Source organism: Acomys russatus, chromosome 26 (genome assembly GCF_903995435.1).
Source record: "Acomys russatus chromosome 26, mAcoRus1.1, whole genome shotgun sequence".
In the NCBI taxonomy this organism is placed as follows: domain Eukaryota; kingdom Metazoa; phylum Chordata; class Mammalia; order Rodentia; family Muridae; genus Acomys; species Acomys russatus.
In genome coordinates, this window is record NC_067162.1 from 36154933 (window position 1) to 36177673 (window position 22741).

At 46.9% G+C, this 22741-nt stretch overlaps 1 protein-coding gene across 1 annotated transcript; it reads right to left on the reverse strand.

Annotated features, from left to right (window-relative positions):
* Window positions 1–1482: 1482 nt before the first annotated feature.
* On the reverse strand, window positions 1483–5047 carry Ldhd (lactate dehydrogenase D). Its single transcript, XM_051168921.1, has 11 exons — window positions 4892–5047; window positions 4613–4725; window positions 4267–4408; window positions 3953–4094; window positions 3659–3818; window positions 3213–3412; window positions 2986–3114; window positions 2778–2905; window positions 2141–2231; window positions 1923–2034; window positions 1483–1813 (listed from the first exon to the last, which is right to left on the reverse strand). Exons 1-11 carry the CDS (start codon window positions 4958–4960, stop codon window positions 1648–1650), a joined length of 1452 nt encoding a protein of 483 aa, XP_051024878.1. The 5' UTR covers window positions 4961–5047; the 3' UTR covers window positions 1483–1647.
* Window positions 5048–22741: the final 17694 nt, after the last annotated feature.

The window sequence follows — 22741 nt, forward strand, 5'->3', positions numbered from 1 at the left end:
TTGTCACCTTTCATCCAGACAGCTCTAGACTCCTGTGTTGTTCCTACTCTGCCTTTCTGAGAGGGAAGAAAATAAGAGATGGGTTCTTGCCCTTTGCTCTTAGGAGCCCCTGTTGGAAACCACCCATCTAATAGCCATTTAATAGTATTGAAGCTCATAGGAGAATGTCCTTCTTAGGAGATAGATGCTGAATTATATAGTTGAGTGACTTCAAGAAATGTATAATCCCAAATGGTCCTCCCCCTAAAAGATACACAAAGCAAATAAGGCAAAAATGTCCATTGTTGAGTCTCAACGACTGAAATTTCAGTGAACAGTGTATTTGTTCTCTCAACTTTTCTGTATGTTTGGAATTTTCTTTAATAAAAGAAACTGTGGGGAAATGGCTGTTTATTGAGTTGCCGATTACTGGAGAGAGTGCTGGAGTAGGAGCGCAGGCCCTTGGAACTCAACTTGGGGGGGCTTGTGGGAGGGGCCGGCAGTCTGCCTGGGGGAAGGGGCACAGGACTCCTTCATCCTGAAATGGATTGGGGAGCAAGCCAGAGAACCCTGAGACAGATATCGCAGAACTGAAGTTTCACTGACAAAGTGTCACGTGGCAGCCTCTACCCAGAGCCTGATGGGCAAGGTGGTTGAGAACTAGGGGGTGCAAGAGGCTGCTGCTTCCTGTTTTTTCCAACCCAAAGAGCTAATAGTAGGGAAGAGGGTACAGTTGACTGGGACCCATGGGGTAAAAGATCGGGCCCCTGGAAGGTATCTGCAGCTGTCCCTAAGCAAATGCTGTGATGTTTAAGACTTATGGTGTCACACGCCCTCTGGTGGACTTCTGGGGAACAACTGCCAAAGTACTCCAGACAGAAGCTCTGGCCGGGGAATCTCAAAACCGCCAGGCCCCAAAGTGGTAGAAGGTAGAAGAAGCCGGTGGGCATTATACCACGGAGAGGGGTGGTACCCAGAGGACTGTCTCATCTCTACTTCCAGTGTCCTACATAGCAGATGGAAGAGTGTGTTCCAGTCCAGGCGTGGTGGGAAAGTATCGTGAGTAACCTCCACCACAGGCAGGTCTTCTGGCGCACAGGTACGTCTGCAGAAGCAGAGGGGTTGGGACTGGCTTGGTTTCCCTTCACCAGGCTACTATACGTCTGAGAGGACAGGCCTAAAACAAATGGCTCGTTACCCAAGGTTAGAGACCTAGAAGGAAGGAGAGGACCCAGCTGCAAGTGGGGTTCACATTCACGCGGGGAAGGACACAAGGCCTAACAGTGTGAATCGGAAGGTGCCTTCCCTTTGCAGGAAAGGGGTGTTCCTATCACTGGATCTAGGGTGGAATCCTGATGATGCTGGGTACCAACAGAGGAGTGGTCCGCAGAGGGACCCACACCACCCCTGCCAGCCAGGAACAAACTCGGCTGGGACACACCCTGGGTTTTCTGCAAGGCTCCTTAGAACAGCAAGGATACTGTCTCTCTGAGAGGTAGTCCATCCTCACCTTGAGCTCCAGCTGCAGAGGGGGGCCCTGTACAGTTCTACCTGGCAAGCAGAGGTAGAATCAGCTATGCTATTTGCTGCAAAGTCAGTGGCATGAAAGAAAGGTCCAGAACAGGCGCTCTCCGTTCTGGGGATTGTGGTCCAAGTCTTCCAAGTTCCTCATAGCACTTTGCCTGGGTTCATGAGACCTCGGGGATCCAATGTGTCTTTGAGCTGCCGCATAGTCGCCACACCCACGGTGCCCACTTCCTCTTCCAGCAGATGCCGCTTGCCCAGCCCGATGCCATGCTCTCCAGTACATGTCCCATGGAGTGCCAGGGCTCGCCTAGGAGGCCAAGTGAAGGACTCCTCAGCAGTGTCTTCTCCCTCTCCCTCTCCTCCTGCCTCTTTCTGTGCCCTTCCCAACCCCGACCCCTCCGCGTCTCAGTCCTTACCTGCCCAAATTTTCTGCGAAGACCTCGACCCTTTTCTGTTCCTCTAAGTCATCTGGGTTGACCAGCAGGATGCAGTGAAAGTTGCCGTCACCCACATGCCCAACAATGGCTCCTGGGGGGGGCCCAGAAAACAGTGCTGTTAATATCTAGCCTCCTTGCCCAGGTAGGCCTTGGCTAACCCCAAATGCCTCCCAAACAGCAAGTAAGTAGAACGAAACCTGTGAGTTTTGAGGCCTTAAGCTCCTCCTTGGTCTCTACCAAGATCTCTGGCAACCGGGAGATGGGCACACACACGTCCGTGGAATAGGCCTATATCAGAAGGCAAGCTTGTGTGGCTCTCCCTGTCACCCACTGCCTACCTAGAGGTAAGGGGTTACTGTGGCTCAGGCTTAGGACCAATCCAGGGGGATGATGTCATGAAACAAAACATCTGTCCTCTAGCCCACTGGGGTGCTCACTAGCCCAGGTCTTCACTGCTCCTCCGGATCCAAGCCTGGACTACGTGCAGGTTCCCAGCCCCTCCACACTTCTGAGATCCTGCGTAATCTGCCTCAGCCTTCACTTCTGGGTGGACCACCCCCTTCCTCTCCGTTTCTTCCCCCAGGAAGCCTTCCCTGTGTTTAAAGTTTCCTAAGGGCTCAACACTGCACTTGGGGCTGGCTCACATGAATTCTCCAGGTTTTGGGCATCTAACAATTCTCCCTCTAGTTTGGAATAGCTGGGTGCAATGGTCCTCATCCCGTCTCAGGCAATCCTTGGCGGGCCTCAGTCTTCTCTATGCAGTCAAGCAGTGAGTTGAGGAAAGGGCCTTTGGACTGAACTGCAAGGTGCCACACCCACTCTTGCCCAGCTCACCTTGCTTCCTGGAGACAAGGCCAAGACTGCATACCAAGCATTGTGCCGCGCTGCCCAAAGTTCACTGCGCTTTTCAGCCTCCTTGGCCCACAAGAAGTGAGAGCCTCCATTTTCCTGAGTGATTGCCTCTGTGGTGGGAACACAAAGTGTCTTTAGCCCTACACTAAGTCAGTCCAGGCCCTATACCGCCCCACCTTCCCCACCGCACCTGTGCGCTGCAGCTGCTCTGCCAGTGCCTGCTGGGAACCATGGAACTCCAGGAAAAGTGTGGGCGCCACGGGGCAGTTCAGTTTGCTGTGCCTGTTGCAGGCATCCATCATGACATCATCCAGGAACTCTGGAACCAGAGAGAGGGCTGGGCATCTGAGGCCTAACCTTCTAAGGGTGGCCCTTTTCTGTGGAAACCCACCCGGACTGACCCAGACCCTGGCTTACCAATGCGGGCCACAGGCACTGCAGCCTGGAGGATCTGAACCGTGCTATCCACAGCAGCTTGGACGCTGGGGAATGCACAGGTGGCAGCCACTGTGGCTTCAGGTGCAGGGTGCAGGCGCAGGGTGGCAGATGTAATGATGCCCAGCGTCCCCTCAGAGCCCACAAAGAGTCCTGTGAGATTATAGCCGGCTGCACTCTTCCTAGGCCCAGGGACACATAAGATAGGTGAGTGCCCCAGGGACTGTATGAACAACAACTGGCCAGAAGCCTAAAGCTAGAAGACAGGCTTGCACGGGTCTTCTGCAGCCCCAATTGTCACCACAGTGTTTGTGCTTTAACGACCCAGATAGGCCTTGCACAAGAGGAGCCAACTCCCAACACTATCCCCGGCCCTCCTGAGTGTCACCTATCCAGGAGACCCTGCAGTGGGGTCAGGCAGTGCTCACCTATAATGGCGGCCCCGGCCCGCAGTGTGCAGCAGCCTGCCGTCAGGCAGCACCACCTCCAGGTTGATCACGTTGTCCCGCATGGTTCCATAGCGCACAGCATTGGTGCCTGAGGCTCCAGTGGCTGCCATGCCACACAGAGAAGCATCCGCGCCTGGGTCTGTAGAACAAAATGCTGGAGAGGGCAGCTGGGGAGGCCCTGTCCCTCTTGCGGAAAAGGTGGGGTCCTCTGAAACCCCTCAAACATCACCCCATAACCCCGGGGACTCAGAAAATGGTTAGTCCAAGGCCTACCGACAGGAAACCAAAGGCCACTGTCACGCAGGTGAATATTGAGAGCTTTACGAGTGACGCCGGGCTCCACCACCACAGAGAAGTCTTCCACATTCAGCTCCATGATTCGGTCCATGTGGGTCAAGTTGATGCACACTCCACCCTGGTAGCAAGGGTACCAAGAACGCTGCCCAACACAGGCCTCTAGGCCAAGAGCAGCCCCGAGAACCTCACTCTGTGCCTGAGGCCCGCCAGCAGAGCTCTGGGGTGACAGGTAGAAAGAGCCATAAATGGGCCATGTGTGATGGGACCAGACCCAGGGTACCCCTTTATACCTGCACAGCACAGACTCCCCCCTCAACACCGGTGCCTGTGCCAAATGGGATGATGGGGACACGTTGGTTGTAGCACAGGGTTGCCAGTCGGCTGACCTGCTCCACACTCTGAGGCCAAACCACAGCGTCAGGAGGTTGACACCTAGAAGCAAGCAGACCTCAGGGGTTTGGAAAGTTGTGGCGGCCTCTTGCCCTCTCTTTTCCAGGAGCCTGGAGTTGTTTAAGGACCTGAGGCTCGGGCAGACAACACCCCCTCTGTGTAAGGAGAATTGTCAACGCATTTCAAACAGGTGGCCAGAGACAAGGACCGCCCAGGACCCTGAGTCCCAGCAGCAGCTTCTGGTACCTGTGCATCGACTCATCGTGCCCGTGATGCTCTCTGACTGCAGAAGCAGTGGACACATGGGGGCTCCCTACCACTGCCTTCAGAGCCTCCACAAAGTCCTGGCTGAGTCTGCCCTGCAGGGAAGAAACAGTGCAAGGGTCATAGGAAAGCCTAGGAGCCACAGCCCGGCACTGTGGCAGGAGGGAAGAAGGGGGGGGGCAAGATGACGTCACAGAGCCTCCAGCACTTCAGACCAGGCTCTCCACCCTCTTAGGACCCCATCCACACATACACTTATACCTGTGACCCCCTGGAGCAGTAGCCCCTCCAAGGAGACAGCCTCTGGGTTGCCACTCGGAGCAGAGCCATAACCAGACCGCAGAGCTAGCCCGCCTCCAGCAGGACCCAATGGCTGTCCTGGGTGGAGCCTGTTTAAGGTGGAGCTGACTTAAGGTGGCCCCTGCAGATCTAGAAAACAAGGACAGCAGCCACTTCCTGTTTAAAGTCAACTGCTTCCTGTAGCCCTTCAAACAGAAATACTTTGTCTGGAGGCTTTAAAAGTCTCACTGGCTCCTCGGACTTCTCCTTCTAAGACACTTCCAACCTTTTCTTTGACCTCTAGGTGACCTCCAGGTTCACGGTCCATTCCAGATTCCAGAGCTCAGGTCAGGCTCAGGACCTTGGCACCTACACAGTACCCACACCTGCGATCATCTCCTGACTCTGGCCAGCAGACTCCTCCTCATCCTCACCCCGCAAGCCTCAGCAACATGTCACAGAGTAGGCTGCCACCATGGCCACAAGGAAGGAGGGAAACTCCAGAGGCGCTTCCAGAACAGAAGAGGGTAGCACGTGCTTCCTTACAGAGGAGTCCCGAAGAGAAGCAGCGCAGCCCCAACTATGTGAGGAAGGACGGTATTTCCCACACCATCCTGGAGGGGGCGGGAGGGGTGGTGGTGGTGGTAGCTGCCATGATGGTTTCAAGCAGTTCCAGAAAAGCCTTTGCTATCACCATTGGGATAAAGTACCTACAGATTAGATGTTTCTTCCCTTGAGTCGGGAATACAAACTCCCAGCTAATTTAGTTATTTGGTTAGTTGTTATTAATTATTATTGTGCCTGTGCACATGATGGAGGAGCATAGATGGCACGGTGCACACGTGGGAGGTCAGAGAACAGCTTTGTGGTGTTTCTTCTCATAATTCACTCAACCTCATCTGGATGGGTTTGTCAAAAAATGAAAAAAATAATTTGAAAAATTATGCCAGGCATTGTATGCACCTATAATCCCACACAAGGAGACGGAGTTAGGTTGAGGTAAAGCCCGCCTGAGGTACAAAAACAAAACAAAAAAGACAAACTTACACAGTCATAGATCTAATGGTCTTTTATTCTCTCTTCATGACGTGGGGCGCCCTCCAAGTCTGCAAAATGGAAGGAAAGCACTCAATGGACAGAACAGTGAGTTTTATGAGATGGGGGAACAAAAAAGTACGGGGGTGGAGAGAGCTGATTGGCTGACATCAGTTCAGCCTTCTCTGTAAGGTTAAAGCAGAGGGAACCTTTTGTTGTTAGCACACAAAGTGCTGTGTCATTGTCACTTTGTCATACGTGCACGTCATTATCTTACTCACCATCCCACACAACCACTTTCTTTCAATGACTCAGGTAGAGTGGAAGCTCCAGTTTTCCGGAAAGCCAACCTGCTGGGATCCATGTTTCCTTACAGTTTTGATTTTGTGGTATCTATCACGAGTAACTCCATTTTGGTTCACTCTGCGCATTAGACTGAGCGCAGGCGTTTCCTTCTCCCGTTGGAAGTTCCCATTCTCGTGGTCCTTTATCAGGAACATGGAGGGGTCAGAGGCCATGAGGAGAGAAGCACCCTCCTTTCTCACATAGTTGGGGCCTCGCTGCTTCTCTTCAGGACTCCTCTGCAAGGAAGCACGTGCTACCCTCTTCTGTCCCGGAAGCGCCTCTGGAGTTTTCCTCCCTCCTTGTGGCCATGGTGGCAGCCTACTCTGTGACACACTGCTGAGGCTTATGGGGGTGAGGGTGAGGAAGAGTCAGGAGATGATCCCAGGTGTGGGTACTGTGTAGGTGTCAAGTCCCAGAGGCTCTTCCAGGATGGAAGGGTGCAGCACAGTGCAGCACCCACCACAGGCTACTCTAACGCTCTGATAATCAAAGGTAAGGCATAGATCTCTCTTTAAAACATGTCCATCCCTCCTAGGAAGGCTCCATTCTCACTTTTTGTTTTTATACTTCAGTCCTGAGGTATAATGTGCCTGTGTCTGAAATAAATATCACAAACAATACAAGCGGGAATCAAGGAGCAAAGACGTTCTGTTAATCAATGTCCGGTAGCCTAGTGTACAGGCCATTTCTCCATTTTTCCATTTCTTTTGGTTTTTAGTACTTTAGAAGGGCTGGCACAGAGCTAGAAAGCTGGCTCAGAGGTTAAGAGCCAGAGGTCCTGAGTTTAATTCCCAACAACTATATGGTGGTTTACAAACACCTATAATGAGATTTGGTGCCCTCTTCTGGCGATCAGGCAGAATACTGTATACCAAATAAATCTTAAAAAGGGGGTTGGGGGCAGGCACAGTGCTTCCATTTTTTGTTGGCTTTGATAGTCTTGCTACAACTCTCAGGCTGGCCTCTTTTTTTTTTTTTTTTCTTAGACATTCATTTATTATGTATACAGTGTTCTGCCTGCATGGACACCTGCATGCCAGAAGAAGGTACTAGATAACACTATGTCTGGCTGTGAGCCACCATATTGTCGTCAGGAATTGAACTCAGGACCTCTGGAAGAACAGACAGTACTCTTAACTGGTGAGCCATCTCTCCAGCTCTCAGGCTGTCCTCTTTTTTTTCCAGACAGGGTTTTTCTGTGTAACCTTGGTTGGTCTGGACTCTTTGTAGACCAGGCTGGCCTCAAACTCACAAAGATCTACCTACCTTTACCTCCTGGGGTTAAAGGTGTGAGCCACCACCCCCAACCTCAGTCTGGCCTCTTAATCATAACCCTTCTGTCTCAGGCTCCCAAGTGCTCAAGCTCTACCATGCCCAATGTGACTTCATTTCAATTTTGACATTTCCCCCACTTGTCTCTGAACAATGTTTCTCTCAAGACATCACTGATTATCTCATGCTTTGATCTCAACATAAGGATGAGATCCGTTCTGCTTAGCCTGATCTGATCCTGTTTCGAGCAAGAGGCGGAGGTGACAGATTTGGTGGTTTGATGAGAATGGCCCCATTGACTCATATATTTGAATACTTGATTCCTCAGTTGGTGCAACTGCTTGGGAAGGAATGTGAGGTGTGGCCTTGTTGGAGGAGGTGACATGCCTGCCTGTTGATTGCCACGCTCTCTGCCATGGTGGTCATGGAATCACCCTCTGAACTACAATCCTCCAATAATCTCTTCTATAAGTTGCCTTGACTATGGTGTCTCATCTCATCACAGAATAGAAAAGTAACTAAGACAGATGTCAAGGAGTTAATGCTAATGAAAGCCTTGATGTTGAGGTTTAGGAATAGGGCGCACTGACAACTTGAAGGGCACCAGACTCTGAGAGATGGAAGTGTATTGAATGCTTAGCAAAATCTGACCAGTCAGGGACTCAGTCTGGATTCAGAAACCAGGACTGCAATGCTGAACTGTTCTCAGAGTGAGTTTTTGTTTTGAGGATTTTTTTGTTTGTTTGCTTTGCTTTTTACGCAGAGAAACCCTATCTTGAAGAACCAAAGGCTGGGGGGGGGGGGAGGTTGGGGGGAGTGTCTTTCTGGGAGACAAGCTCTGCCTGGGGTTAGCACCAGAATCCCAGCCTTTTCCTCTATCCAGATTGAGATCCATTGTCTCAATAGCCTGATAGCCTAAGGGAGGGACACAGTATCTGTTTATAGTATCTTCATTCCTGTAAGGATGGTTGCACAGACACATCATTTTTAAATAATTAATTCCAGTCTTATGGTCCCTAAAGGCTCATGTTCATTTTATGAAACAAAATTCACTTAGCCCGTGTTTAAAGTTCCCAAATTCTTAGCAGTTCCAAAAATTGTTCAAGAGCCCCAACATCTTCTCTGAAGTCAAGGCAATCTCTTAAATAGGAGTCTATACAAAATAAAATAAGCATCCAGACCCAGATGGTGCACGCCTTTAATCCTAGCACTAGGGAGGCAGAGGCAGGTGGATCACTGTGGGTTCGAGGCCAGCCTGGTCTACAAAGTGAGGACAGCCAAAGCTACAAAGAGAAATCCTGTCTCAAAAAAAAAAAAAAAAAAAAAAAAAAAGAAAGAAAGAAAAGAAAAGAAAAGAAGCTACATACTTTCAATAGACAATGGCATGGAGTAAACATTTCCAGTGCAGAATGAAAGAATGAAATGGCTCTTAACTACTAAGCCATTTCTCTAGGCCCAAAAGATTTACTCTTAATCATTTCTATGTCTGTGAGTGTGTGCACATGAACGCATATGCCCATGGATATTAGAAGTGTGCATCAAATATCCTGGAGCTGGAATTACAAGGCTGTGAGCCATCCAACATTAGTGCTGGGTCCTCAGTACATGGCTTAACTGCTAAGTCATCTATCTACTCCAAGACCAAGGCATTTAAATACAGTAAGAAAGCTCATTGTTGTGATGGTGGGATTTATTTGTTTTTTGTTGTTTTGCTTTGTTTTTTTAATGTTGTTGGTTTTGAGGCAGGGTCTCACTATGTAGCTCTGGCCAGCTTGGAACTCAAAGAGATCTGTCTGTCTCTGCCTTCTGAGTGCTGGTGTTAAAGGTGTGTCACCACACCTGGGGCTGCCATAGTGTTTAGAGATGTGATCCTGTCACATGATATGGCACTTGAGCCAGTAATTAGAAATTAAATTTCTGTCACAATTCCATGACCAATGACAGTATGGTTGATGCCACTTTCAACTATTACTGTCTTTGCAATTAAAATGTCTGTACGTGCACCATGCATATCCAAGCACGTCACAAAGTAGCAAGGGAGTGAATGTTTGGATTTGTGTGGCACATTGCAGCATGCTGAGGAGGACGCCAAGCACCCACTAGTGTCCAGTGGAGGTGATTGACAAGAGAGCCCTGAGAGTTTAATGGGAAATAAATGAAATTAAAAGTCACATTTCAATCCCAGCACTCGGGAGGCAGAAGCAGGCGGGTCGTTGTGAGTTCGAGGCCAGCCTAGTCTACAAAAGCAAGTCCAGGACAGCCAGGACTGTTACACAGAGAAACCCTGTCTCCAAAAACCTGAAAAAAAAGACACCTCTCGTTCCTCTTCCCTGGTACTTCTTACTTCTCTTCTTCTCTCCTCCTCTGTCTCTCTTTCTGGGTCACCCCTCCCCTCTATCCTTTTCGCCCCATGCTCATACAATAAACTTCTCCTTTGAAAATAAAGTCCCATTTCAGGCAGTGGACGTAGCTCAACTGGTAGCATCTCACACAAAGCCCTGGATGTTCCCTCCCCAGCCCCACATAAAGCAGGTAAGCAGGTATAATGGTGCTTTTTTGTTTTGTTTTGTTTGTTTGTTTTTTGAGACAGGGTTTCTCTATGTTATCTTGGCCATCTTGGACTCACTTTGTAGACCAGGCTGACCTCGAACTCACAGCGATCCGCCTGCCTCTGCCTCCCAAGTGCTGGAATTAGAGGCGTGCGCCACCACGCCCAGCCCTGGTGCACAGCTTTAACTCCAGCATTCAGAAGGAGGAGGCAGGAGCATCAGAAGTCTAAGGCCATTCTGGGCTACATAGTACGTACACCATTCCTGGGAACCAACTTCAACGCCTGTCTCAGGAAAAGAAAGAATAAATATATTTCAGTAAAAATATGCACTGGTTTTTCTTTTTAGAATTATTTCTTTAATGTATATGAATGCTCTATCTACACGTACACCTGCAGGCCAGAAGAGGGCATAAGATCACCTTGCAGATGGTTGTGAGACACCATGTGGTTTCTGGGAATTGAACTCAGAACTTCTGGAAGAGCAGCCACCTGCAATCCCAGTAAATATGAAGCCTAAACAAGAAGATGGTTAAATTAGAAGCCAGCTCAGGCTTGGTGACAAGACTCTCTCTCAAACCAACAACATGGGGTTATCTGTGCGGGTCCTTCTAAAAATAACTATAAGCCCGGGACGTTAGGAGGAGAGAGAAACTTGTTTTTAGGATCCCAAGTGTGGGATCGGCATGGTCTTGTGAGAGAACAGGTGAGGTTAATCCACTAGAAGACCAACCACCTCCTGCGGGAGCTTGATGGTTGCCAGCTGGGATGGCCCGTGGCCAGACTCTGGGAGGAGATATATAAATGAGCCCAGAATTGGAGGCGGGGCTTTCAGAAACTTCGGAAATCGAGTTGCTCCTAGAGAGAACCGCTCCAGGGAAGGCTTTGGGGTTCCGGCTCCTGCTGTGGTTCCAGGTTCTGGTTACTCAGGTTCCAGCAGAAGAAATCCTGCTGATTACGCCACGAGAATTGTTCCTCGGAACTGACATCCTTACGGTTTTGTTATTGTGTTCCTTAATACTCATTTCCTATTGTGTTGGTTGGTCGGGTTATAGGTGACGTACGCTCGTTTAATAAGTTGTTAATAAAATATATTGGTTAAGAAAATTGAGCCTACAGTTAGGGAAAATGGTGGGCTGTGTGTGTGTGTGCACACACAAGCGCCACCTATAGAGTTCCTAAGACAGGGTCTCACTATGTAGCCCTGGCTGGCCCAAAGCACTTTGTCCTAGAACTCCCAAGGATCTGCATGTTCCAACTAGCTCGGAGTAAAGGCTTGCACTACCACACCCAAAAAGGTGTGTGGTCCTTAAATGGCTGAGATTAAGGTTGGTAGCCGGGCGTGGTGGTACACGCCTTTAATCCCTATACTTGGGAGGTGGAGGCAGGCAGATCACTGTGAATTCGAGACCAGCCTGGTCTACAAAGTGAGTCCGGGACATCCAAGGCTACACCGAGAAACCCTGTCTTGAAAAACCAAAAAAGAGAGATTAAGGTTGGTATTTGCTTTTAATGTACATACTTTGAAGTTTTAAAGTTTTTTTTTAAATGTTTTTTATTTTTGTTTTATGTGCATTAGTGCTTTGCCTGCATGTATGTCTGTGTGAGAGTGTCAGATCATGGAGTTACAGATAGGCGTGAGCTGTCATATGGGTGCTGGGATTTGAACCTGGGTCCTCTGGAAGAGCAGTCAGTGCTCTTTACCGCTGAGCCATCTCTCCAGCCCCGGAAGTTTTAAAGTTTTAATAGATTACTCTTTAAAATTTCAAAACCCAGGCTTTTAAGGGCATAGGAGGGGGAAAGGGACTGAACTCACTATCATCTCTGAGTACATAGTCAAGACTCGGCTAACCTGGAAGCCCTTCCCTCCCTACAAACAATGTGTAGATTTTCCAGGGTCACTTAACAGCGCGGCTCTGAGGCGTATGGGAATTGTAGTCCTAAAAGCCGCGTCATGACTCCGAGAACCTACTCCCTCGCCACAATCAGCGCGCTTGCGCGAACGCGCTAGCGGTCGCCCTCCGCGCCCCCCCCTACAGTCGCGAGTGGGTGACAGGGGCCCCTTCTCCGCGCGCGTCGTGACCCGGAACCGAGAGTGGAAGCTAACCCCCTCCAGGTATGTCTGCAAGGCCCGGGGTGCCCGGGTCCGGGAGGAGGGTCTCGTCCACGCCAGGGTGGGAGCCCCCACTTCGGCGTGCCTCGCTGGCCGCGGCGACCCCCGAGTATAGGGCCAGGCCTCGGGTCCTTCTGAGAGTCGTCCCTGTGGGCTGCTCCCGGTCAGCGCGTGCGGGGTCCGAGGAGGACGGGTAGCTGCCGGGCTCCAGCCTCCTTTGTCGGGAGACGCGCCGCTGCGGGGCACGCGAGGCTCAGGCCCCGCGGGAGCGAGTCCGGAAGCTTGGCGGGCGCGCTCGTAACCCTTCACGAGGGTGTGGGGGCGGGGCCCACTCAGCTGGTCACGCCCCCAATGCCAGTTTAGTGGGCTCCTTGGTGTTTCCTGTTACACCGCCACGGAATTGTCATATCTACCCCGTTACTTCCGGTTTGAGCTTTAGTATAAACAATTTTACCCCCTAATTTTGCCTTTTCTTGGTAGCTTAGGTTGGCCAGCAGCTTGCCACGTAGCCCAGGCAGACTTCCAATTCAAGATCTGTACAAGCGCGGCTTTACCTCTTTATTTTCCTGACTAGAGTTCTGCTTTGTTTGTTTGTTTGTTTGTTTGTTTGTTTTTTGAGACAGGGTTTCTCTGTGTAGCCTTGGCCATCCTGGACTCACTTTGTGGACCAGGCTGGCCTCAAACTCAGAGCGATCCGCCTGCCTCTGCCTCCCGAGTGCTGGGATTAAAGGCGTGCGACACCACGCCCGGCTGAGTTCTGCCTCCCCCCCCCCCCCCTCTCCGTTTTCAAGACAAGATTTCTTTGTGTAGCTCTGGCTGTCCTGGGCTTGCTTTGTAGACCAGGCTGGTCTGGAACTTAGAGATGGTGCCTGCCTCTGCCTGCTGAGTGCTGGGATTAAAGGCATGCGCCACCTCGCCTGGTTATTTTTTAAAGTTTTCTTTCTTTTTCTTTTTTTTTTTTTTTGTTTTGTTTGTTTTTCGAGACAGGGTTTCTGTGTAGCCTTGGCTGTCCTGGACTTGCTTTGTAGACCAGGCTGGCCTCAAACTCAAAGCGATCGGCCTGCCTCTGCCTCCCGAGTGCAGTTTTGGGCTGGAGAGATAGCTCAGCCATTAAAGGCTAGGCTCACAACCATAAATATTATTATTTTTTTTTTAAAGATTTATTTATTTATTATTTATACAATGTTCTGCCTGCATGTACATCTGCATGCCAGAAGGGGGCACCAGATCTCATAGATGGTTGTGAGCTACCATCTGGTTGCTGGGAATTGAACTCAGGACCTTTGAAAGAGCAGATGGTGCTCTTAACCTCTGAGCCATCTCTCCAGCCCCCATAAATATTTTTTAAAGTTTTCATACACACCCTCTCCTTCACATCGTGATTGTCACCTTTGCCTAATCTTCCCCTCCTGCTAATTACTTTTATCCTCCTGCTTTCATTTCCATACATGATTTTATGCACCTATATAAAAATCTAGGAACCATGAGTCAGAGAAAACATGTTTGTCTTTTTGAGAGGAATTTAATAGGATTATATCCAGTTGCATTTATTTTCCTGCCAATCACATAACTTTGTTCTTTATAGCTGAAAAAAATTCCATTGTGTGGTTAGAGAGAAGGCTCAGTGGGTAAAGACACTTGCTACCAATACTGAAAATCTGAATTTGAGCCCTGGTACCCATAGATTAGAAGCAGAGAACTGGAGGACTGATTCCTGAAAGTTGTTCTCTGACCTCCACAAGCACTTGTGTGCACAAACACGTACACTCAGGTGAAGAAGTTACAAATTCCATTATGTATATGTATGTCGTGTTTTCTTTATTCATTCCTCTGTTGTAAAACACCTATGTTGGTTCCGTAACTTAGCTAGTTGTAATTCTGCAAAAAAACAGCTGGGCTTGGTGGTGCACACATTTGATCCCAGCACTCGGGAGGCAGAGGCAGGCCAGAGCTCTGTGAGTTAGAGACCAGCCTGGTCTACAAAGAGAGTTCTAGGACAGCCAAGGCTACACAGAGAAACCCCCTTTTGAAAAACTAAAAAGCTGGGTGCAGTGACACACGCCTTTAATCCCAGCACTTGGGAGGCAGAGGCAGGAGGATCACTGTGAGTTCAAGGACAGCCTGGTCTACAGAGTGAGTCAAGGACAGCCAAGGCTTCACAGAGAAACCCCGTCTCAAAAAAAAACAAAAAAACACCCAGCAACAACAAAAAGCAAAGCCCCCAAACATTAATATGCAAGTGTCTCTGTGAAATGGGAATCTTTACGTAAAAATCTAGAAGTGGCGTAGCTGAGTCCTATGGAAGATCTATCGTTAGTTTCTGGAGAAACCTCTCTGCTAACTTAGACTGTGGCTGGACTAACACATTCCCACCCACAGTGTATAAGGGCTCCATTTGTCCACATTCTTGCTAGCATTTCTTGATTTTGTTTATTTTTTTATTTAATTAGTTTATTCAGATTACATCTCAATTGTTATCCCATCCCGTTCCTCCCTCCCTCCTGCTTTCACCCTATTCCCCTCCCCTCCGTCTGTGACTGAGGGGGACCTCCTCCCCCACTATATGGTCGTAGGCTATCAAGTCTCATCTTGGTAGCCTGCTTATCCTTTCTCTGAGTGCCACCAGGCCTCCCCACCAAGAGGAGGTGGTCAAATATGGGGCACCAGAGTTCATGTCAGAGTCAGTCCTCGCTCTCCACTCAACTGTGGAGAATGTCCTATCCATTGGCTAGATCAGAGTAGGGGTTTGATGTTTACTATTGTATTGTCCTTGGTTGGTACAGTAGTTTGAGCAGACTCCCCTGGGCCCAGATCCACCTGCCATGATGTTCTTCTAGGTTTCTAGGACCCTCTGAATCCTTCTATTTCCCCATTCTCCCATACTTCTCTCACCTAGAGTCCTAATAGGATGTCCTCACATCTATCCCAGTCTCCTGGTAAGTGAAGACTTTCATGGGACATGCCTCTTGGGCTAGTGTCCAATTTTAAGTCAATATATACCATGTGAGTCTTTCTGCTTCTGGGTTAAACTCACTCAGTATGATCATTTCTAGTTCCATCCATTTGTCCACAAATTTCAGGATTTCCTTGTGTTTAATAGCTGAGTAGTATTCCATAGTGTAAATGTACCACGGTTTCTTTTATCCATTCTTCGGCTGAGGAACATTTAGGTTGTTTCCAGGTTCTGGCTATTATGAATAAGGCCGCTATGAACATGGTGGAACATATGTCCTTGTTGTGTGGTGGAGCATCTTCTGGGTATATTCCAAAGAGTGGAATAGCTGGGTCTTGAGGAAGCCCTATTCCCAGTTTTCTGAGATAGTGCCAGATACATTTCCAAAGTGGTTTACAAGTTTGCATTCCCACCAGCAATGAAGGAGTGTTCCTCTTTCTCCACATCCTTGCTGGCATGTGGTGTCACTTGAGTTTTTGATCTTAGCCATTCTGATGGGTGTAAGATGGAATCTCAGAGTCATTTTGATTTGCATTTCTCTGATGACTAAAGACACGAGCATTTCTTTAAGTGTTTCTCAGCCATTTGATATTCCTCTGTTGAGAATTCTGTTTAGTTCTGAGTCCCATTTCTTAATTGGGTTATTGGGTTTGGTGATGTTTAATTTCTTGAGTTCTTTATATATTTTGGATATTAGACCTTTATTAGATGTAGGGTTGGTGAAGATCTTTTCCCAGTGTGTGGGCTGTTGATTTGTTCTGTTGACAGTGTCTTCTGCCTTACAGAAGCTTCTCAGCCTCATGAGTTCCCATTTATTATTGACATTAAGGCCTGGGCTGTTGGTGTCCTGTTCAGGGAGTTGTCTCCTGTGCCAATGTGTTCCAGGCTCTTCCCCACTTTCTCTTCTAACCAATTTAGTGTCTTTGGTTTTATGTTGAGGTCTTTAATCTATCTGGACTTGAGTTTTGTGCATGGTGACAAATATGGATCTAATTACATTTTTCTACATGTAGACATCCAGTTAGACCAGCACCATTTGTTGAAGATGCTATCCTTTTTCCATTGGATAGATTTGGTTTCTTTATCAAAAATCAAATGACCATATGTGTGGGTCTTTGATTTGATTCCATTGATCAACCATCTTATTGCTGTGCCAGTACCATGCTGTTTTAATTACTGTTGCTGTATAGTACAGCTTGAGATCAGGTATGGAGATTTCTTCCGGAGGATTTTTTATTCTACAGGATTGTTTTGGCTATTCTGTTTTTTTGTTTTTTTCATATGAAGTTGAGAATTGATCTTTCAATGTCTTTAAAAAATTGTGGCCGGGCGTGGTGGCGCACGCCTTTAATCTCAGCACTCGGGAAGCAGAGGCAGGCGGATCGCTGTGAGTTCGAGGCCAGCCTGGTCTACAAAGTGAGTCCAGGATGGCCAAGGCTACACAGAGAAACCCTGTCTCAAAAAACCAAAAAAAAAAAAAAAAAAAAATTGTGTAGGTATTTTGGTAGAGATTGCATTGAATCTGTAAATTGCTTTTGATAAGATGGCCATTTTTTACTATGTTAATTCTCCTGATCCATCTTTTGATGTCATCTTCAGAATCAGAGATTTGAAGTTTTTTTTCAAACAAGTCCTTTACTTGCTTGGTTAGAGTTACTCCTAGATATTTTATATTGCTTGTGGTTATTGTGAAGGGTGTAGTTTCCCTAATTTCTTCCTCTGCACGATCGTCCTTTGTATTATATAGGAAGGCTACTGACTTTTTTGAGTTAACTTTGTATCCAGCCATTTTGCTGAAGGTGTTTATCAGCTGTAGGAGTTCTCTGGTGGAATTTTGGGGGTCACTTATGTACACTATCATATCATCTGCAAAGAGGGATAATTTGACTTCCTCCTTTCCCATTTGGATCCCCTTGATCACCTTTTGTTGTCTTATTCCTCTGGCTAGAACTTCAAGTACTATATTGAAGAGATATGGAGAGAGTGGGCAACCTTGCCTGATCTCTGATTTTAGAGGAATTTCCTTGAGAATCTCTCCATTTAATTTGATTTTGGCCATTGGCTTGCTGGATATAGCCTTTATTATGTTGAGGTATGTGCCCTGTATCCCTGATCTCTCCAAAACTTTAAACATGAATGGGCATTGGATTTTGTCAAATGCTCTTTCTGCATCTAAGGAGATGATCATGTGGTTTTTTCTTTCAGTTTGCTTATATGGTGGATTACATTGATGGATTTCCATATATTAAATCATCCCTCTATGCCTGGAATGAAGCCTACCTGGTCATGGTGAATGATATCTTTGATGTGTTCTTGTATTTGGTTTGCAAGTAGTTTATTGAATAGTTTTGCATCAATGTTCATCAGAGAAATTGGTCTGAAATTCTCTTTCTTTGTTGGGTTTTTGTGAAGTTTAGGCATCAAAGTGACCGTGGCCTCATAGAATGAGTTTGGTAATGTTCCATTCATTTCTATGTTTTGGAGTAGCTTGAAGAGTGTCAGTATTAGGTCTTCTTTGAAGATCTGGTAGAATTCTGTGCTGAAATCATCTGGCCCTGCGCTTTTTTTTGGTTGGGAGACTATCAATGATTGCTTCTGTTTCTGTAGGAGAAATGGTACTATTTACTTTTTTTGTTGTTGTTTTTGTTTTGTTTTGTTTTTCGAGACAATTTCTCTCTGTGTTAGCCTTGGCTGTCCTGGACTCACTCTGTAGACCAGGCTGGCCTCGAACTCACAGCAGTCCGCCTGCCTCTGCCTCCCGAGTGCTGGGATTACAGGCACGCCCGGCTTCTTGATTCAATTTTGACAAGTGGAATTGATCAAGAAAATTGTCCATTTCCCTTAGATTTTCAAATTTTCTGGCATATATGCCTTTGAAGTAGGATCTTATGATTCTTTGTATTTCTTCAGTGTTATGTCTCCCTTTTCATTTTTAATTTTGATTTGGATAGTGTCTTTCTGCCTTTTAGTTAGTTTGGCTAATGGTTTGTCTATATTGTTGATTTTCTCAAAGAACCAGCTCCTGGTTTTGTTGATTCTTTGGATTGTTCTCTTTGTTTCTAATTTATTGATTTCAGCCCTGAGTTTGATAATTTCCAGATGTCAACTCCTCTTGGGGTTTTTTTCTTCTTTTTTTCTAGGGCTTCTATCTGTGTCATTAAGTTGCTTTTGTGGGATGTTTCCAATTTCTTTTTAAAGGCACTTAGTGGTATGAAATTTCCTCTTAACACTTTCAATGTGGGTATGTTGTTCAATTTTGGTTTTGTTGTTCCTTCATTATCACTGAATTTCAGGAAGTCCTTAATTTCTTTATTTCTTTCCTGACCCAGGTGTCATTAAGTAGAAAGTTGTTTAGTTTCCATGTGTGTATAGGCTTTTTGTTATTTCTGTTGTTGTTGTTGTTGTAGTCCAGCCTTAGACAATGGTGATCTGATAAGATACAAGGTATTATTTCAATTTTCTTGTATCTGTTGAGGCTTGCTTTGTGACCTACTATGTGATCAATTTTGGAGAAGGTTCCATGTGGTGCTGAGAAGAAGGTATAATCCTTTGTGTTTGGATGAAAAGTAATGTAGATAGATGTTCCATCCATTCAATTCATGATGTTGGTTAATGTCGTTATTTCTCAGCTTAGTTTCTGTTTCAATGACCTATCCTTCAGTAAAAGTGGGGTATTGAAGTCTCCCCATTATTAATGTGTGGGTATCAGTGTGTGGTTTAAGCTGTGCTAATACTTCTTTTACAAATGTGGGTGCCCTTGTATTGGGAGCATAGATGTTCAGAATTGTGATGTCATCTTGGTTGACTTTACCTTTGATGAGTATGAGGTGTCTTCCTCATCCCTTTTGATTAATTTTGGTTGAAAGTCTATTTTATTAGATATTAAAATGGCTACACCAGCTTGCTTCTTGTGACTGTTTGCTTGGAATATTTTTTCTAACCTTTTACCCTGAGGTAATGTCTATCCTGGTGTCTGAGATGTGTTTCTTGAATGCAGAAGATTATTTTTACTGACTACAGTTCTGACTGAGGTGAAATGTGGTGGTGTGAACAGGAATGGCCCCAGACTCATGTGTTTGAACGCTTGGGCATAAGGAGTGGCACTGTTAGAGGTGTGGCCTTGTTGGAGGAAGTGTGTCAGGCTTTAAAGTCATATATGGACAAGCTATGTCCATTGTGAGGCACAGTCCCCTTCTGCTGCCTTTAGATCAAGAACTCTCAGCTCTTCCTCCAGCACCATGTCTGCCTGCACACTGCCATGCTTCTCACCATGATGATAATGGACTAAACTAAACCTCTGAAACTATATAAGGCGGCCCTTTATTAGAGTTGCAGTGGTGGTCATGATGGCTCTTTACAACAATAAAACCCTACCTAAGAGAAGTGGAATCTCAATGTAGGTTTGATTTTAATTTCTATGATGGCTAGTGATGTTAAATTTTTTTTCATTAGCCATTTGTATTTCATCTTTATTTATTTGTTTATTTTTGGTTTTTCAAGACAGGGTTTCTCTGTGTAGCTTTGGCTGTCCTGGGTTTCTCTGTGTAGCCTTGGCTATCCTAGACTCACTTTGTAGACCAGGCTGGCCTTGAACTCACATCGATCTGCCTGCCTGTGCCTCCCGAGTGCTGGCATTAAAGGTGTGCGCCACCACGCCCAGCTCATCTTTTTAAAAAAAGATTTATTTTTATTTTATTTTATTTTATTTTTTTTTGGTTTTTCGAGACAGGGTTTCTCTGTGTAGCCTTGGCCATCCTGGACTCACTTTGTAGACCAGGCTGGCCTCGAACTCACAGCGATCCGCCTGCCTCTGCCTCCCGAGTGAAGATTTATTTTTATTATGTATACATGCTCTGCCCACATACACATCTGCACGCCATAAGAGGGCATCGATCACATTATAGATAGTTGTAAGCCACTGTGTGGTTGCTGGGAATTGAACTCAGAACTCTGGAAGAGCAGCCAGTGCCCTTAACCTCTGAGTCCCTTTGATCTCATCTCTTTAAACCTAAGATGACATTGAACATCTTGGTAGAGGCTGCTCATCTCTGCTCCCTTCCTGACAAGCAGGAAGCAGGAAGGCAGGAAAGGGCCGGAGGCAAGGTTTATCACCAGGGCATACCTTGACAACCTGCTTCCACTAACTGAGCCCCACCTCCTATTTTCCACTAATAGGAAAGGCCTTTGGGGATTACTCCATAGATGAAGGGGAACCTCAAAGTTCAGGCACTTGTCAGTGATAAGCCTTTTACTCTTGAGCCTTGCAGGCGGGTCACCTCATAACCAAAGCTTGACAGCCATGGAGCTGGACTTCAAGCCCTTACATTTTCCTTATAATTTCCATCTTTGCTGAAGCTCCTTATTTGTTCATTTCTATTTGCCTTTTACATTAAATACTGTTGTAGAGAAAATCTCTTGTGTACAGTATGGAAACATCACCTGTCAATAAGAAGCTGATTGGCCTATTAGCTGAGGCAGGAAATAGGAGGTGGGAGTTCCGGCAGAGAGAGAGATGAACTCTGGCATAGTCAAAGATTCACCCCAGACTCTGAGGAAGATAAGTGGCACACATAGATTAGAGAAATAGGTAAAATAGGTTATAAGCTGGTCAGGGTCTGAGCCTAAGCATTTATTCCTATATTTAAAGTCTCAGTTGTTATTTCAGAAGCTGCCAGAGGAAAAGCACAAAGTTAGACTGTAGTGTGGGGTCCTAGTTGATTTAATTTACTTATCTGACTGCGTCAGGAGTGGAGTAGGGGCTTCTGTTTTATCTCTTGATGGTGGGATGTCTTACTTCTGCCTTGGTGTGTCTCTCATGTTTGGTTGAAGGCGGGTATTGCCAGCGTGCTTTTTCGAAGAGGGGTGTATTTTTCGGGTTGTGTAGTAGTCTCTGAAGACCATTCTGGGTGTCAGCAGGTCAGATCCATAGTAACAAGCTGCCTCTTCTCTTCCAGCCGTGCCTTTGTGCTTCAGTGCCTTACCCAACCATAGAGAAGATGGGGTCCCAGGTGAGTTGGCCGCATATTACTCTGGTTTTTCATTTCACTGTGGAATATTATGTTTATAGGAAATGAAGTAGAAAGCATAGTGAGTTAGATTTGGGCTAGAAACTGGCTCAGTGCACGAAGCCCTTCCTGCACCCGCTGGAGCCCCTTAGTGGGAGCATGGTGGGGTTTGCCCACACCACTATCTCCTGTTCAACACGGATGGAGACAGGAGGGTTACTGAAACTTCCTGGAAGTCTAGCCTCTCTCCTAAGGGCCGGAATTACAGGCATGTGACGCCATGCCTAGTTCTTGCTGTGCTGGGGACAGAACCTATGTTTTGTTGTTTTTGTTTTTCAAGAGACAGGATTTCTCTTGTATTCCTGGCTGTCCTGACACAAGCCTTTACTCCCAGGACCTGGGAGGCAAAGGCTGATGGATCTGAGAGTTTAAGGCCAGCCTAGTCTACAGCGTGAGTCCAGGACAGGCGGAACTACAAGAAAAACAACATGGTGGCTGTCAACAATCTATATGTGATCCAGTGTCCTCTTCTGGTGTGTAGGCTGAATGCTGTATAAGTAATAAATACATCTTCTTAAAAAGCCATCTTTATACTGCTGTTGCTCTAGAACCATGTACATGTATACATACACACATGTACTCTGTAATGTGTATACTGAATATTACAACGTATATATCCAATGTAATATATAAACACACACATATAAATCACATGTGTGGGTGGGTGTGATTAGAATGGTTTGGTTTGCAGGCTTTGGTCCAGCTAGTCCAACAATGGCTGTCTACAAACAGAAAGTCTAAGAATACAGTATTGTTCAGTCCTCAAGGCTGGATATCTCATCGGGTCTTCAGTATATGCTGGACTCCCAAAGCAGGCTCTCATGTCAGTCAAGGAGCGGGCGTGGCAGTGAGAGTGAGAGCATGCTTCTGTCCTCCATGCCCTCTACATAGGCTGCCAGCAGATGGTGTGGATCTTCCCACCTCAGAAGAATCACAGTAAAATCGGTCGTCTTCAGACTTAAAATCACCCAATTAAGAGAAATAAAACCAGCCAGGTGAGCCGGGCGTGGTGGCACAGCCTTTAATCCCAGCACTCGGGAGGCAGAGGCAGGCAGATCGCTGTGAGTTCGAGGCCAGCCTGGTCTACAAAGTGAGTCCAGGATGGCCAAGGCTACACAGAGAAACCCTGTCTCGAAAAACCAAAAAAGAAAAAAAGAAAAGAAAATCAGCCAGGTGTGGTAGCGCACACCTGCAATCCCAGCACTCGGGAGGCAGAGGCAGGCGGATTTCTGTGAGTTCGAGGCCAGCCTGGACTACAAAGTGAGTCCAGGACAGCTAAGGTTACACAGAGAAACCCTGTCTCAAAAACAACCCCCCCCCAAAAAAAACCCCTCACATGTATACCCAGGAGCTTGGGTTTTAATTAACTCTAGATGTAAGGTTGACAACCAAGAGCAGCCATCACAGGGTGTTTTGTATGCATGTGTGTCTTCACAGGTTACCAATGGTGCATTGGTGTCACAGTAAGAAATAAAAGCCCTTCCCCTTGGAGTCATTTAAC